The sequence below is a fragment of the Neltuma alba genome, unplaced genomic scaffold (genome assembly GCF_004799145.2).
Source record: "Neltuma alba isolate B1F8T4 unplaced genomic scaffold, ASM479914v2 tig00012092_pilon, whole genome shotgun sequence".
Lineage (NCBI taxonomy): Eukaryota > Viridiplantae > Streptophyta > Magnoliopsida > Fabales > Fabaceae > Neltuma > Neltuma alba.
Window position 1 is genome coordinate 150,545 of NW_021636649.1, and position 17,484 is coordinate 168,028.

Sequence of the window (17,484 nt, forward strand, 5' to 3'; positions counted from 1 at the left end):
TATCCGTATTTGATTCAAGGAAGTGAGAGTATATTGTGAGAGTCGTTAGGAAACAAAGTTAAGCTGCGCAGAGTACCATAGACAAGGTGGGCATTGTTTGAACGCCAAATCTCCTCCTCTGGGTTGATAAGGGGTTCAGGCATTCAAATTGTTTTGGCTGCAAGCTGCTGATAAAATATGTGGACCATGCAGGTTAGCTGAACGAATGATTATATTGGACGCCAAATCTGCAAAAATGATTGGAACTGAACGTGGACAGCAAGCAGTGGGAAGATTGACAATAATGGAGAGCCTCCGTCTTAGTCACTTCGTAACAGCTTGTGGACAGATAAAATATTACGTCTGTGAATTGTCACATTCTTGGGATCTAATGATGATGTCCCCTGCTTTCTAAAACAAAAGATCGTATAAAGCTAGTTCAATTACGCCTTTTCATATGATCAGCAGGCGCTACACTCGTGCTTGTCGGGTCAATCACCTAAAAATGGATTAATATTTTGTTTTACAGCTACAACCAACTAAGCCTCCATTAACAAGATACGCACAGCCCCGTCCTCCAACACCCCGCCTCTTCCCTGCGTTTTCTATTTGTCAGGACGGATCTCTCGCTCGCAAGGATGATGAACAGAGAGTGGGCCATTCTGCTGAGCCCATGGTCCAGTCAAAATATGGAAGGCCCTTGTGACTGCCAATTACAACTGCGCAGTAAGAGGATTAATGACGAAGACCCAAGCCCCCCACCCCAAAAAAAAAAAAAGCAGTAAGAGGAATCTGAAAAAATCATGTGCTGTGGGCGATAACAAAGGAAAGGAAGGAAAAAAAGAAGAGGGGGGTGGGGGTCGGATGAAGCGATGCGATGAGGGATGGAGGGGCCGGACAAGTGAGAGGCGGAGGAGGGTAAAAAGGGCATTCAATGAAATGAAAGTGTCGCCTCACAGGTTTTCAAATCAACGTCTTTTCCACACATAACAGACAAAGTTTGTCGCCGCATGACTTCTCCCACGTCTCATTCCCCAATCAAACCCTTTCTTCTCTTTCTCAATAAAGTTAAAATCAACACAACGAGTTTCATGACTCCTTTCGTTTATTTATTCTTTTTTTTTTCTTTTACCAGGAATTTATTCAACAAATATAGCATAAAATTAACATGCATGTGATAAGCGCTTCAAACAAAATGAGATTAAGGGAGTGTTGATAACTCTGAAAGTACTTCAGTACTTTTTCACAAAATGAGACAAACTCTTTCATATATTTATTTCGTAAACTGTAAAAACACTTCTGAAACTATAGTTTGGTTTTCATTCAAACACTCTCTAAATGATGAATGCCAAATATTTATATATATAACCAAACGTTAATACATATTTCTGATTAAAAAAATTATAGCAGTCATAGAGAGTAAATAATGTGATTTATTTTTCAAGTTTAGTGTAGCGTGCAACGAATCTTGATTTTCTGAAAAGGGTTCGTTCTTCTCCTCTGAGACCATATTGGGCTGCTAAAAAAACAACCTCATATCTTGGGCTTTTGTGTGAGGCCCGTACATTCTATTGACCTAAATGAGGCCCGTACAATTAATACAATGATCCTAAAACCCAAAATAGAGGCGCGGATGCGATTGTCTTCACCCGGGAATTAGAGCCCAATATAGGTCGGCCGAGAAAGACAAGCTGAGCCTAATATATGCTGCTTCTTTTTTTCATGAAAAACAAAAACAAGAGTTCCTCCTTAACTGGAGTCCCCGCGAAGCCTATGCTCTGCCCGCATAATCCCTGCTTGTGAAATGTTGAAAACCGTCTCTGGGATGCGCGCTTCACTGAGCTCTTTCAACGAGATCTTAGCTACGGTGCGTTCGTTCTCCAGCCTCTCTTCACCGTCTCTGCCTTCCGCTTCGTCGAAATTGCGCCTCCCTTCCTCTTGGACTCCTTATCTCCCCTATTCGCAGTCATCTAAGCAGAATAAGGAGGACGCATATGAAGTCGTGTCACTTTTCAACAGGGACCCAACCAGCCCTCCTATTTTGTTTGTTGTTCAACCCCGTCTTCGTCCCGATAAATTTTTACAGGCAAAGCTCAATGAAGCTCTTTGTCTTGCTAACTCTCTGGAAGAGCAGCGAGATGGGTATTTCGACACTGACTTCTTTGATAAGGCTTTGCCTCCCCATATCATTGTTCAAAACCCATCCATGAAAGGTCACAAGGCTCGCGCAGGTCTGTCTCCAACTTTACTGTCTTGGACTACATTTTCTCTGTCTTCATCATTGGAATCTTCCTCTTGCCAAATGGTAGTGCCAATCTGGACTTAAGTTCTTGAATCAGAATCTGCAACCTTCTAGCAATTGTTTTAAATTGCACTGCCTTGGATGCATAATTCACCAAGCTTTGGGTCAGACAGCTGTAGGCTTTAGGGCCGACAAGGGAACGGTTTATCGAAATTTGAAACAATGCTGAGGTTATGAGAGCTTTGCGGGGCCTTTCGAATTAGTTGTTTACATCTGAATGGAGTAGATAGTATAAACTGTACATTGTAGACTGTTCATAGTGCAGCCCTTCAGACTAATTTCCTCCTATCTGTCATGCTATAGATTTATTACAGACATCAAGTAAATAATAATTGTAAGATATACTGATCTATTGCCATTCCACAGTAGTGAAAGCATTCTTCTTTTTGACTCACGGGACGACCTGTAATGTTTGTATGTAGAGTTTGTAATAACTTGTGTAGTTAAAATATTTAAGTGTATAATATGATTTTTGGTTTTGATTCTTTATTCGTACTTGGCAGACACATATTTTGGACCAGGCACTGTACAGAACATCAAATGCCATCTTAACGCCGCTGAATCAAAGGCAAAGGAGTAGTTTCTTTTCTTGGTGATTCATTATCGGTTTCAATTTAGCAGATGATTTTGACTATGTAACTTAAACAGGGTGAGGTGGATGCTATTTTTGTTAATGCTATACTATCTGGGATTCAGCAACGCAATCTGGAGGCAAGTTATACTTATATATCAGGCCCAAAAAGTTACATTTCTGTGAATCTTCTCTAACTTTGGTGGACTGGCAAATTGATGTCTTGTCCCATGCCATCTAATACCAGAGGGCTTGGGGAAAACCTGTGCTGGACCGTGTGGGTCTTATAATAGAGATATTCAATGCTCATGCCTTTACAAAGGAGGCAAAACTGCAGGTATCATTGGCTTCCTAAATTATTAATATTACCCCTCAACTGTTACCTACTTGTTAATATTACCTCGAAATAGCTTGTTATCACCCTCCATCTTTTTATATCTTTATGTAGGCCGAGCTAGCTGCGTTAATGTATAAGAAATCAAGACTTGTTCGTGTCCGCGGCCCGGATGGACGTTATGCATTCGGGATTGCTGGAGAAGCTGAAGTTGTTAGTGCTCGGGGGTTGGTTTGTTGCCTAAGTTTATAGTGTTTAGTGTGATTTTTAGACGATAAATTATATTTTTCATGCGAACAAAAAGTGCTAAATTGGATTGATATATATTCTGAAAATTTGAGGTATTGAAATAAGCGCCAATGATGGCCAGCTATTGATGGCCACCATTCCTTTCACGGGCCTAGCCAAAAAAATGATATTACTTGGACCTAGTTTTCCAAAGTCTAAGGTTGATATGCAATATATTTTTTTTTTTAACATGAGGTTAATATGCAATATTGTTAACACTAAATATAACTTTTTCACTTTTCTGACCGGCCTTTACACATTCATGTTTGCATGCATCTTGTATTGCTCTCTGCATGTTCTCCATGCCAATCTTTTGCTTTGGTAAATCGTTAGTTCCAATGTCAAATTGTAAATTGAATACTGAATTTCAGGAGAGGAAGCGGGGGGCGAGGTTTCATTAGTGGAGCTGGAGAAACAGAACTTCAGCTTCAGCGACGAAGGTATATTTTGACATGCTGAGGTTTTTTGATGCACTTTTACTCAAGTATTCTGGGTTTGTCTTTCTTTTGTGCATAACATATTTCTTCCTCTAAATGTGTGTAGTTTCTTAAGTTGGTTTTTACTTTTCCACTCCCTCTAGCTATAGCAAATTTTCACTTTAGTGCTGAAGCTATAGTCTATGGATAAACAGTTCTCCTTTTCAGATGAAGTCTTCACTTATAATACCACCACTCATGAGGGTAGTCATTTTATGTCTTTGGAAGAGGATATGGGCAATGTCAGTAGAATTGTAGTAGGCAGTGTAAGTTTAACAAGTGCTGGGCTCAAGTCAATCCAAATGATGCACGTCTTTTCTGATCACCATTGGTAATATAAGGTTCAATCTCTTTTTGGTATCTTTTTTGTGGTGTTGTTGAATAATGATGCATATGGTCTTACGCAAGTTTAAGGTAATCTTGGATTTGTAATCCTCTTGAAATATGTTCGGTTGATGAAATATGAGGTATTCATGATATGTGCAATCACAAAAGTTTTCACTGTTATAAAAAATTATGTTTTATCACTGAAATGCAAAATGCTCAGAATCTTGGAACGGCGAAATCACCTGTTGTCACAAATTGAAGAGGTTCGTCGCACTAGGGCTTTGCAACGCGCTGGTCGCAAAAGGCAAGGAGGTTCATTTGGACAAGGCTTAGCTACTGTTGCTGTCGTTGGGTATACAAATGCTGTAAGCAGTCCTAATACATATCTTTTCTATATATTGTATCTTCAAGGGCTAATGTGCTTTACTGCCTGCTTATATCAGGGAAAGTCCACACTAGTTAGTGAACTGGCAGACAGTGATCTGTATAGCGATTGTCGGTAAACCACCTCAGATTTTTCCTACATGCTTGTGCATGCTTTAATGTCTTAAATCTTTCGTAGTAGCTTCTCTGCTTTAACGCCCCATGGTTTCATGCCTGTTGCAGACTTTTTGCAACAGTTGATCCTAGATTAAGAAGCAGCATGCTCCCTTCAGGGTAATTGACCAGTATTCTATTTTAATCTCTGTTGTTTAATTTGATTGTTAGGGAATAAGGGTCCAGTAGGCTGTGGCCCCTGCCTGTTTGCGTATTAGCTATATTTGTGTGTGTATTCTAGCATGTGATGAATTCATGTGTAGTTTATTAGATGATATAATTATGGCGAGAGAGGTGGGATGCAAATGTCAAATATAAATCAATGGGATTTTTTTCACGTTCTGGTTATCACTGACCTGAAGCCTTCAAAAAAGAAATCCTCTGATTTCTATTGACCTTTAATGTCCATTGGTTAGAAAAATTTAAGCATGCCTTTCCGTACAAATTTCATGTAAAATATGCAGGAGAAAAGTTCTTTTCAGTGACACAGTGGGATTTATCTCCGACCTACCTGTACAGGTAATGACAAATCATGAGCCAAAGTGCCACGTCGCATTACTCAAGTCTTGTCAGTATTTTCTGGACACTGACGCAATCTATCCTTTTGGTTTCTGTTTTTCCTTCAGTTGGTGGAAGCGTTTCATGCAACTTTGGAAGAAGTGGTTGAAGCAGACCTGCTTGTGGTATGATTTAGTTGCACATTTGAAGTGACATGAGAATGCTCTTAGTAGTCTTGCTGAGATGTACAAGAAACTTCCTTTCCATCATGCAAGATTACCTGATCAACTGTTCTATCACATGGGTTTTTGTCATTCTAACCCATTTATAAATTTCAAACTCAACAACCCCCCCCCCCCAAAAAAAAAAAATAATAAAAAAAAAAGGTAAGAGAAAAGGCGAACATCAAGGTAAAGGGTGATATGAAGATGGCAGGTGGAAAGAAAATCCATATTGGGGATTTTTTTGGGTGATGAACAAGTTCAGTTGCTGGAAAACAATGCTCATATTCATACAGAAGGCATTTAACATAATTTCTGGTTTCCAATTTTTATTACTCTCTCAGGTTTTTTCAATGAAATAAAAGTTATTTCTTCTTTCTCGCTTTTAGTTATATTTGCACAGAATTTCAGTTGATCACTTAAGAAGCTGGTCTTCTTGTTGCTAATCTAAAAAGTATATAATTTCTTGAAGCATGTGGTGGATTCCAGTGCTCCCAACCTTGATGAGCATCGCTCCACAGTGCTGCAAGTTCTTCAACAAATAGGAGTGCCGGAAGAGAAGCTTCAGAATATGATTGAAGTTTGGAACAAGGTAATGCGATTTACCCGCTCTTCTAATGGAGAGGGGAATAAAATTAATTACATATGTGAACAATGAAATATGTTCAGATTGATATCGAAGAGGAGGACGTGGATGATGATCAATATTATGATGATGAAGTTGAGGGTAAAGGTGAAGATGAGACTGAGGAAACCTGCATCTCCTATGGAGAGGATGGTGTGAAATTTTGCGCATCTGCGGAAACTGAAAAGGATGATGATGCAGGTAATAATCCTGGTGTAGAAATTGAAGATGTCAAGGAGGCCATGGTAGGGAAGCAAGGTGATTCTGATGGCTGGTTGTATGAGGATACTTTGGTCGATGAAGATGACTCCTCTTTGCCCTGGACAGTTTGTGAGCAACAAAACGAGCCCTTAAATAAGGACCGTGGCGTTGAAAATGCATGCACTGTGGGCCTGTCTGGTCCCCATGTGAGAACGTCTGCTGTCACTGGAGTGGGTTTACAAGAGTTGCTGGAATTAGTTGATGAGAAGCTAAAAATCCAGGATGAGAAGTCGAAGCCTGAAAAAATGGCTGAAGGGAGCATCTTTAATAGGAAATGGAGGCCCCCTCGATCAGAGAATTCCGACATGGCAGCTGAACGGTAGCTTACACTTAGACATTGTTTTCTTCACTACTATTGTTATTATATAAGGGCAAAGTAGATGCTTGAAGTAGCGAGGAGGATCGAATCCATGGCCTTCCACCATCAAGGATAAGCTTCATGTGTCTTCCTCAGGACTCAGGAGGCCATAGGCTCCTTCGTCAATATTCTGTTCAGTACAAGACCTTTTTTAGTGGTATTAATGGGCCTTTTTTCCCCCTATAAGTTCGAAGACCTCGGCCCACTTGCGGAATGACTCTGCATTCTGAAATTGACGAACAGCTCTACGAAAATCAACAGGATATAATCCATCCCCTGTGGGCCTTTTATTTGGAATGTTCTTTTCTTATTTTCTCTTGGCTAAAACCCATACAAGCTGCTAGAACCAGAGAATTGAATGAAATCTTTCTGAAAAACGAGTTCCAGATATGATTCAAATAATTGTGAACTCACGAGCCTTAATTACATGCTAGAGATTTGAGTTTTAATTGTAACTTGTATCTCTCAGTTTATAATTGTGATTTCTATTTGAATTGCTTGAATGGAACTTTTTTTTCAATTGTTTGAACCGAATTTGTAGCATAGTGACAAAAATCGTGCAGAACTATATCTCTTTTTTATTTTTGGGATTGCACGCACATATTGCCTCGTAGGAAAGATTCTCCACGCACCCAGGAAACACAAAATAGGGGGAAACCAAAAAAAGTTTCCTCTTAACAAAAAAAAAAGTGATTTAAGTTTTCTCTGTTTTTTTTTATTCATGTTTACTAATATACGTACAAAAATCAAAATTAAATTATTTAATATGTACTATAGAAACTAAAAAACATTTCCGTTTCAAGAAAATTATCATCAGCCATTGAAATATTTTATCATTAGTTTGATCTTTAAAGTTAATTTTGATTGATATGCTTATTTGAAAAAATATTGTCAACATTAATTTAACTCTAACTTGGAACTGAAGATATTTTATTAAAACATTAAAATTAAATTGATGTCACTAAATATTTAACCGCAAAATGAAAATAATATTTTGAAGGACGAAAACGATGGCCGATAAGCATGAATCCTATGACTTTGTCCACCCAAAAAAAAAAAGGTATGACTCCAATGACAGTAACTTTTTTTTTTTTGACCGGATCCAATGACAGTAACTTGAAGGGTGCTATTTGATAATAATTATAATAAAGCGAGATCATATAATAATAATAATATGAGGATGGGGAGAGAGACAAGAATGAGTGAAAGAAGGAGATGAAGTCGAAAGTGGGCCGAAAGAGACTGAGTTCCCAATCAAGCTGGGCTGGCAGGGTCCGGTGTGGGGCTTTTCCCTGATTGGGACGTCTTCCCTTCAGCAGCTTCTAATCTACGACCCATGCCCACTCACATTGGCCCACATGACTCTAATAAGACAATATCACAACTTGGTTAAACAACAGACACAAATAATAATTTTTACATTGGTCAAAAGTCAAAACCAAGTGATGGGCGGAGAGAACGGACTATGTACGTCGGTTTGTTTTCTTTGCCAGCACGTACATCGGTTTGTTTCTGTTTCAGCAATAACATAAACATAATATTAACCCAGAAAAAATAACGCACATATAATATTTTCTTAAAAAAACTATTGTTTATTTTCTTGATACATTATACCATCTTCGATCCTAATTATAAACCTCGTTGTAGACTACAAACAATATCTTATAATTAGGACCAGAGCTAGTATCTAGTTCCAAACAAGAACTAGTACCAACAAAATTAAACTACTGCAGAATCAGATTTAAAACCAGAACTAATTTCATTGTATACAATTGTTAAATACAATCGTTCGATATCCAAAGTAATTACAGTACATACACAAAATCCATCGTCCAACCTACTAAGCAAACTATAACCTCAAGTCATACAGGAAGTAATCAAAACTCACTTGTTATTAACGACAACTCATTGAAACACAAATTATCGTAACAAGTGGTCTTTAAATAACATCGATATATATCCTCTTGTATATACTGTTATGGGTTGTCAAATATCAAGAAATTCAAATCAATAAACACAGGAATTAATAAGCAATAATTGAACTCAACAAATTCAACAATCATGACAAAACTACTATCATTGGGATCAAGTACCTAATTACCTAGTCTAATTTCTCAACACAGTAAATTGAATAATTTTATATATATAGTACCATGATATCCGCACTCTACAACTCTTAGTTGACAATAACACTGATAATAAAAATTACAATGGAGAATTTGAACAAAAAAATATTTGAAATATAAATAGATGAGAATAAAATGTTTAACTTGAATTACGTACTTACACTTGGGTAAACCCGTTAGTTTTTTTGCCTCTTTTGTGCTTTCCACCCATTATAAAATATGTTAAAATCGCCTTATATCATATGAAACACATAAAGAAATCAGATATTGGAAAAAAAATTTTACACATGTAACTTACACATCAAACATGGTTAGTATCCTTGGTTGGCTTTCCACCTAAGAAATCAAACCAGTATATATAACATTAATTTATTATATACTTAGTGACCTATAATCGCGGAGTAACTACGTACTATCTAACTAATTTTGGCGACAAACCAAAATTATTATTTAACTAATAAACAACCATTGACACTGGCATATATGCTACCTTGCATTCTATTATTAGTTACACCAAAGTCATTTATAAATTTTTATAAAGGTGGCTACATATGGGATCAAGTTTGAGCATCACTCTCCTTTACATTAATTACTTGTACGTTTATCTTCGTCATGATCAAAACTTTTGATCATTGTAAACTGGAGATCAACAGGATTGTTAATCATTTCTGCATTTTCCCTTAATTGATAATTCCTCAAAAGGGGCATCTATCGTAAAAGTCTACATAACTGAAAAATAAAGTACTGATCAATCAAAATAATAATAATGATATATATGCCGTTCCATCACTCGGTGTGTACTGATTAATGACGCTGGCTAATTTCAGCTATGTTTTCCCCCCTTGTCTTTTAATTAGTTGACTTTACATCTGAAACTGTCGTCTAAATTTGGGATATATGTCTAAATAATTAGTATCGAGATAGGACAATGGCATATATGGGTACAATGTGGCTGGCTATGTATGTATCATCACTTTCAGTTTCTCAAGAAATGCCACTTGCAAAACTAATAATTCAGAGTTGAAAAACATCACAATCTTCCTTCCTTCTGAAGAATGAGATCTATATATAGGAAGATTTGAAATGCGTGAACAGGTAGGAACCATAACATAATGGTTTGAATAAAGACTCAGCCGCATTTATATTTGTTTAGAGTTTCTAATGACTTGCAAAGAAGTCAAAACGTTAATTAAGGATCAAACCAGCTCGAGTTGTAAAATCTTATGCATGCTTTGAAAGTCTTCGGTGCAACTGGTCCAAAATTACGTGTTACTTCTAGTGCTAATATGTGCTCATAAATTGGATGCACCCGCATATGTAATTTTCGTTGACCTCTAGCGGATGAACTTGATTAATCGGATACACACACACACAATTTCGTCCAGATTAAGCAGGAAGATATAGACAGAGAGGAAGGGTGGGGCCAGGAGATTAATGAACGAGGGGGAGCAAGTGGGGTCCGCTGGAAATGTCTCCTCGTAAAAGAGTGCAGGATCATGTTAGTTGTCACGGAGGAGACTTGGTCCTCAAATGGCCCCCGCAAACTAATGTTTGTGTACGTTTCACAGGGTTTTCTGGGGGGCACTTAAACGAGGGTTTCACATGCCCTATTAGCCCCTTCTTTACTACAAACCACGTGGTCTCACCCCTTGTACGTACTATAAATATATTTATACACATCCCAGATTAATTGTGCTCATCCTCAGATTAATTTAACTTGGGTTGGATTCCTGCTATTAATGACGCCTCCCACTGAAATGAACCTACGTAACAGTAACACACATATAGATATTAGCTTCTGGAGATCATTCAATTCAAATTATGGAAATTGAAACATAAATGGAAACTGTTCACTGTGCGGTGCCCATGGGAGGGTGCAGGTTGATGACGATGATGGGAAAGTGATAAAGTTTCTGCTTTATTTCCAAAACTGGCCAATTTTATTTGATAAGGGGTTGGTGTAGTGTTAGTGATGACCTTCAAATCGTGTCTGGGTTGTGTGTTCCCACGAGAGAACCTTGAGAGGGTATTGTCCGTTAGAAGTAAGCCATGGCCTGTTGTGTCAATCTCATCCTTCTACCCCAGTCACAGACCAATTTTGTTTTTGCTTCCTTACACCAATTCAACGGGCTCCCCCCCCCCCCCCGCCCTGCTGTCCATTACAATTTAGTACGAAATTAAGCACTGCTAATCACTAATCAACCCCTTTTGTCATATCATACTCTCTAGCTCATTCCAACGTCATTTTCAATTCTTCTGCCTTGACCTGACGGTGACCTACTTTGTATTTTTTATATTACAGCAATATTGCTCCACGTCCGTCAAAACTTAATCTTATTATCATTTTCTCAATTATTTTATCAGCTCTAAAGTATGATTTACAGGGGAAAAAAAATAACCCAGCAATATTTTTGTGTCCGATATGTATGCGAATAAGTTCTGTATGGTTGCGATGAACGTGCGTTGAAGTTGTGTTAGGAATTATCGTGTCGTATTTTTTTAAACAGGGAAGGATGCACGTGAAAGCAAGCTTTAATTAGTGCATTGAATTATCATTATCCAATCACCAATGGCTCCGCGAGTAGGATCAAATATCTAGTGGAAGACAACACAACGAAGCAAGGAGGAAATAGCCCTCGAGTGCGCCAGCCTTTTCACGTAGTCAAAATTTAGAATATGGTCCCAAAACCATTATTAGCAAATTAACCCTATACACTGTGTTTTCTCTCTAGTCTCTCTGCTTTTCTAGCTGCCACTTTCGGTTACGTCGCTGTGTTCAGTTTCTTTCAGACCGGCCATAATCTCATCCTGGAAACGCCATATACACATTTAAAGAAAGCATCATCGCTGTCCAACAATGTTCGACATCATTAGTAGTTTATTAATGATGAACAATTTTATAATAGAAGTAAATATCTGCAACTGATTTTAGTGTGTTTATGATATGCATATGTGAATGTCGGCCAATATTTTCTTAGATGAAAACCCAATCAATAACAGAGAAAGGAACCGAGGGGGGGGGGTTATGAAATCAGTGTGTGGCAGGTGGGTGAGACATCCATTAATTCAGCAATCTAGTTTACTTGATCCTCTGCGTTTGAAAAGACTGATTAATTACCGTCACTTTGATGATTTTATTGCCCAAAATGAATTAAGCTTTCGTTCAACTTCATAACTTAAATTATAAGCTGTCCTATTTTAAGCTATTTATACTTGCGTTCACACTTTCCATTACTAAATCAGGTTGCCAAAAACTGAGGGCCGGTCCCTGGTTACGCCGGCTTCTTAATTATTGCTTTATTATTTTCTTGATTTGTTTTAATCTGGCTCGTAAAAATCATACACATTCATTTCCTTTTAATTGAAAAAAATATTTATGAAACAGCCCCACCAAGAAATTATGACCGTTCGTCAACTCCATTCTTGTGGGCCTCGCCCAAGGAAACATCCCGATTGAGAATCTTTGTTGCGATATTAAATCCGTATAAGGTCTGCAGCTAAAAAAAAAAATCCCTATAATAAGCTGATTATATTATTGATCGAATTACATAGCCAATAATAATCAAGAATTGTCATCGTTATCAATCATGTTTATTTATCTCTTACCTTTTATTATTTGAATTGACTTTTATGCTTATATGATAGATCCATGGAAATAATTACAATATTATCCCAAATTCAATATTAATAAATGTTGTATCATAATTTAAAAATAGATTGGATTAATTATAAAGGGCATAATTAGAGTCATTCACTTTAACAAATTTTCACTAGACCTACATAAAAGTAGAAAATGCGAAATGGGAAAACTTAACTGAAAGTTTAATGGATTGATCATTAATGAGGTAGGTGAAGAAAACACACTCGCTCCCATAATTGGAGGTTTGACGATGGAAAAACAGAGCATCTTGAGCTCCATAGGTCAAATGTTAGTACAGTGTTAGGTAAATTTAAAAGATTAAATTCAAATTATTTTATTCGGATGTATGAATTCTTCAAGCATACATGAAATTTTGGTGAAAAAATAAAGTTCACGAAATCCATTTTTGTACTCATTTTTTCCCTCAATCGAACGCTAAGAAAAAATGTACAATGAATGTTTCAAAATAATCAAATTTCAATTTTATTAAAGTGATATAAAAACCGAGTAAGATGGATAATATATATATATATATATATATATATAGGGGGAGAGAAAGAGATCTGATGAAGCATCTCGATTAACCCATGCGAAACAAGGTACGAGCTCGGTCAGTTTACAACACACAGCAAATACATCAACCAGGAAGAGACCCGAAGGAGAGAGGAGAGGGAGAGAGTTTTGGAGTTGTCGCCATTGCCAACACTAACTCTCATCATGATCCGTATAAAATCACATAAAATTAAATCCTTGAAGGTGACTGAAATATTGAATTATAATAATACCTTCGGTACTAATTATAAAACATAATTTGTATACTATAAATAAAATATAATAATTAGGACCGGAAGTAGTAATATTTTTCTTAACTTAAACAATAAACAAAAACCGTCTCACACAACACACATTTACTCAAATAGGATTGGAACTAATCTATCAAGAATGAATTAGACATTTGGCTAAAAAAGCACGATAATATGACTTGCAGACATCTAATTTATTGTTGAGACTTAAAATACTTAATTCAACCCGATCTCCCAAATCACACTCTGGGAGTCCAAGATATATATATATATATATATATATAGACACTCTTCTGGTTCTATTTATAGGGTAGAAAGAAGATTTTTTTTCTATTTATAAGTCACTTTATTAAATTTTTATTATGAATGTATTATATTGTTCTTTATTTATTATAGTGTAGGTAGTTTTTTTTTTAAATGTGTATATATTAAATAAGAATAAAGTCAAAAAGTTACTATATTTTAATAAAAATTAATGCAGTTTTTTTTGCAAGTATATATAAAACACGTTGAAAATGTCTTATAAATAGGATCAGAATAGTATATGCATGGCAATACCACTAAAAGCCTTTTGATTATTTCAATCTACAATGTAAAATATACACATTATAAATATAAGTGTCAAGATAATAAGGTAGGACAAAAAAAGATGGCATAAATTTGAGGAAAGAATACACATTTTACGTAGAATGGCATACTGACATGATGCAATAAGTGAAGGTAGGAAAGTGTGATGAACAGAGAGATGGAGATTCTGAAATTTAGAGTGTGTAGTGGGAATGAATGGAAAAGTAAGTTAGAGTAGGAAGATATGGTGAAAGAGAAGAGGAACAGATCTAGGGTTAAGAAATTAAAAAAATATATATATAAAAAATTGGGATTGAAGGAATTAATGGCAGACAGAAATGGTGTTGGGTCATTGGAAGGGGGGCCCTGGTTAGTGCTAGAAGGGAGCAGATGGACCATATGGACCATTTTTCCTGTTGGCACTGCTCTACACACTCTGCTAACTGCCATATACCTCATTACCTCCCCTTCCATTTTTTTACCCCTCACCATCATTTTCCATCTCTCTCTGCGTTCTTCGCTTCCTGCTCTCAGAATCTATATTTCCCCTTTCTCCAAAATGAATGTCACATTTTTTTATAGAAAAATTATAAGTTATCGTTCATGTGTGTTTTATATATATATATATATATATATTTATATGTAAGAGCAGTAAAGAACAATTCGCGGCTATACATGGTTCTAATAATAAGCTAGTCGTCGTCCGACATTGGAGTGTTTACACAAAATTTGTCGATTCATGTCTATTTTAGCAAAACTGGGACTGCGGGTGATTCAGAACTTGAAAACGTGAACTCCCGGTGACATGCTTGGGCCGGTGCAGAAACCGCGTATAATTTAACACATCTCCTATTCCCCTTTCCCAACAATCATTTTAATTCCAATTATTCATTCATTCATTCATTCATTCATTAGTAGTAAAACTAAAACACTTCTCTCTCTCTACCTAAGTTTGGTCAAAAGTGTTTTTGTCACACCATGTGGCCCTCTTTGCCAATAATATTTTCCATGTATAAATACCCCCTCCCCCCTCCCATACCACCCGCACTGCATATCGCTAGCAAATCCATCCAACATTTGTGTTCACGACTTCAATCTCTACACCCCTTCCTCCTGCTCTCAAAAAATATCCCTCGATCGCCCTCTTCATCTCCGTAAACCCCTACTTTACGTGTGACTCTTTTGTCCTGCCTGATCGAGTTTTAGTATTCTTCGTAGATATTATCCAAGCAAGCCGCCTACAGAAACCACCTCATTTCCCCCCCAAGAAAAAGAATGGGCCTACTGTCCAGAAAAGTCACTTGCAACTCCCACGGCCAAGATTCTTCATACTTCCTAGGATGGCAGGAATACGAGAAGAACCCATACGATGAGTTTCTCAATCCCAAAGGAATTATTCAGATGGGTCTTGCGGAGAATCAGGTAAAGATTCGTCCCGGCTTTCCATGACAGCACTATTCAGTGTTTATTTGTAGTGCTTCCTTTCAAAGTTCGATTACGTACGTGGATGGGCTAAATATGACAAAATCTTACGTCTTGCAGCTTTCGTTCGATCTGCTGGAGTCATGGCTGGCAAAGAACCCAGGGGTGTCAGCATTCGAGAAAGACGGAAAATCCATATTCAGAGAGCTGGCTTTGTTCCAGGACTACCATGGCCTTCCTGTCTTCAAGAAGGCACTGGTGGATTTCATGGCGGAGATTAGAGGGAACAAGGTCGCCTTTGATCCAAGCGGCATAGTCCTCTTTGCCGGCTCCACTTCCGCCAACGAGGCTCTCATGTTCTGCCTCGCTGATCAAGGAGACGCCTTTCTCCTTCCCACTCCGTACTACCCTGGGTGAGTGTATCTTCTTTGACCCTTACGTACTTTTCTTAATTCCTTTTTTTTCATACATTCCCCTGATCTTGCTTGCATTGCACTTGTGCAGATTCGATAGAGACCTCAAGTGGCGAACCGGGGCAGAGATCGTTCCAATACAATGCACAAGCTCCAATAACTTCCAAATCACTGAATCTGCGTTGCAACGAGCTTATGAAGACGCCCAGAAACGTAACCTTACAGTAAAAGGCGTGTTGGTCACCAATCCGTCCAATCCATTAGGCACCTCCATGTCCCGAAATGAATTGAACCTTCTCGTCGACTTCATCAGTGACAAAGCAGACATGCATTTGATAAGCGATGAGATTTATTCGGGGACGGTTTTTGATTCTCCAGCCTTTGTAAGCGTCGCGGAAATCCTCAAGGATAGAAATCTCACCAAGGATTCCGAATCCGACGTTGGGAACAGAGTTCATGTAGTGTACAGTCTCTCGAAAGACTTGGGTTTGCCGGGTTTCAGAGTGGGTGCAATTTACTCGGAAAACGACACCGTTGTGGCGGCTGCCACAAAAATGTCGAGCTTCGGTTTGGTCTCTTCCCAGACTCAGTACCTTCTGTCTGCCATGCTGGGCGATAAGAAGTTCACCAGAAACTACATCTCGGAAAACCAGCAGAGGCTCAAACGACGACAAAAAATGCTTGTTTCGGGGCTTCAAAAAGCCGGTATTAGCTGCCTAAAGAGTAATGCAGGCCTGTTTTGCTGGGTAGACATGAGGCATCTTCTTCAGTCCAGTACCTTCGAAGCAGAGATGGAGCTGTGGAAGAAGATGGTGTACGACGTGCGGTTGAATATCTCACCCGGCTCATCATGCCATTGCACCGAACCGGGTTGGTTCCGCCTGTGCTTCGCCAACATGTCCGAAGACACTCTGGACTTGGCCATGAAAAGATTAAAGGCCTTCGTTGCAGAGTCAACCGGCAGCCGCAGCAGGAGGAGTATCCACTCCTCCGGAAAGAGAAAGTCACTGACCAAGTGGGTTTTCCGGCTATCCTCTCGTGATCGCGAACAAGAAGATCGATAGATAGCTTGGTCATTGTGTGAACGCATGCACCACTCACTTGACATATTATTTGGTAGAATTTAAAATATTCTTCACTGTCCCTGTTTTAGGTTGGCCAAAATGTAGAGAGAGGGAGCGAGCACTCTGTCCATGTGGATGTGAAGTGTGGCTTTAGTCTAGGCTAGTGTGATTTGGATCATTAATTAGTTCTCTGCGCATTAAAATCTTTCTTGGTATTATCAGAATGAAAAGTTAAGTTCTCTATAGTATATCATAGGGAATGGTTGTATAAATTATCCCCGAGAATCGCATATATAATAGCTACTTGCAAATTATATTATATCTTGTTCTTCCAGAGTACTGTAATTGACATGTGTGCAAACAAACGCATCGTTTACGTGAGCATCATATGAGTCAGTAATTAATGGCATCCGGCGAGATAAGCGGCTATAGACGGTAGAGGGAGCTGCCGACGCTGGCGGCCAGTCTTCCTCAAACCGACCTCTCTTACCCATTTGACCGTCTTGTCACGGTGACCCACCATATTTCAAGGCGTGCGAGTAGGGGAAAGACCACCCGAAATACTAGAATTCGATCAATAATAATTAAAATGAGGGTTTCTGGATTTATTAAATGAAACATTTTAATATGAGAGATGAGACCAATCCCAAGGGTCTCCCTTGCTACTGCTCC

The 17,484-nt window shown here is 38.1% G+C and overlaps 2 protein-coding genes across 2 annotated transcripts; both read left to right on the forward strand.

Moving 5' to 3' along the window:
- Positions 1–1,744: 1,744 nt before the first annotated feature.
- Positions 1,745–7,297, forward strand: LOC114722418 (GTP-binding protein At3g49725, chloroplastic). The gene is made up of 13 exons (XM_028908452.1): positions 1,745–2,210; positions 2,785–2,849; positions 2,930–2,992; positions 3,100–3,189; positions 3,301–3,413; positions 3,846–3,914; positions 4,498–4,642; positions 4,721–4,776; positions 4,884–4,934; positions 5,279–5,333; positions 5,441–5,497; positions 6,006–6,125; positions 6,203–7,297. The coding sequence occupies exons 1-13, from the start codon at positions 1,784–1,786 to the stop codon at positions 6,740–6,742; spliced, it is 1,851 nt and encodes a 616-aa protein (XP_028764285.1). The 5' UTR covers positions 1,745–1,783; the 3' UTR covers positions 6,743–7,297.
- Positions 7,298–15,013: 7,716 nt separating this feature from the next.
- Positions 15,014–16,979, forward strand: LOC114722428 (1-aminocyclopropane-1-carboxylate synthase 3). The gene is made up of 3 exons (XM_028908462.1): positions 15,014–15,335; positions 15,456–15,748; positions 15,840–16,979. Exons 1-3 carry the CDS (start codon positions 15,189–15,191, stop codon positions 16,810–16,812), a joined length of 1,413 nt encoding a protein of 470 aa, XP_028764295.1. The 5' UTR covers positions 15,014–15,188; the 3' UTR covers positions 16,813–16,979.
- The last annotated feature ends 505 nt before the right edge of the window (positions 16,980–17,484 follow it).

What these genes read in the sequence shown, in the direction of transcription:
- LOC114722418 (XM_028908452.1), top strand. Translation starts at nt 1,784, where the DNA reads ATGTTGAAAACCGTCTCTGGGATGCGCGCTTCACTGAGCTCTTTCAAC. An exon ending in TTAACGCCGCTGAATCAAAG is followed by an intron (nt 2,850 to 2,929) that starts GCAAAGGAGTAG and finishes TAACTTAAACAG; the next exon opens with GGTGAGGTGGATGCTATTTT. An exon ending in TTGAAGCAGACCTGCTTGTG is followed by an intron (nt 5,498 to 6,005) that starts GTATGATTTAGT and finishes AATTTCTTGAAG; the next exon opens with CATGTGGTGGATTCCAGTGC.
- LOC114722428 (XM_028908462.1), top strand. Translation starts at nt 15,189, where the DNA reads ATGGGCCTACTGTCCAGAAAAGTCACTTGCAACTCCCACGGCCAAGAT. An exon ending in TGGGTCTTGCGGAGAATCAG is followed by an intron (nt 15,336 to 15,455) that starts GTAAAGATTCGT and finishes TACGTCTTGCAG; the next exon opens with CTTTCGTTCGATCTGCTGGA. An exon ending in CCCACTCCGTACTACCCTGG is followed by an intron (nt 15,749 to 15,839) that starts GTGAGTGTATCT and finishes GCACTTGTGCAG; the next exon opens with ATTCGATAGAGACCTCAAGT.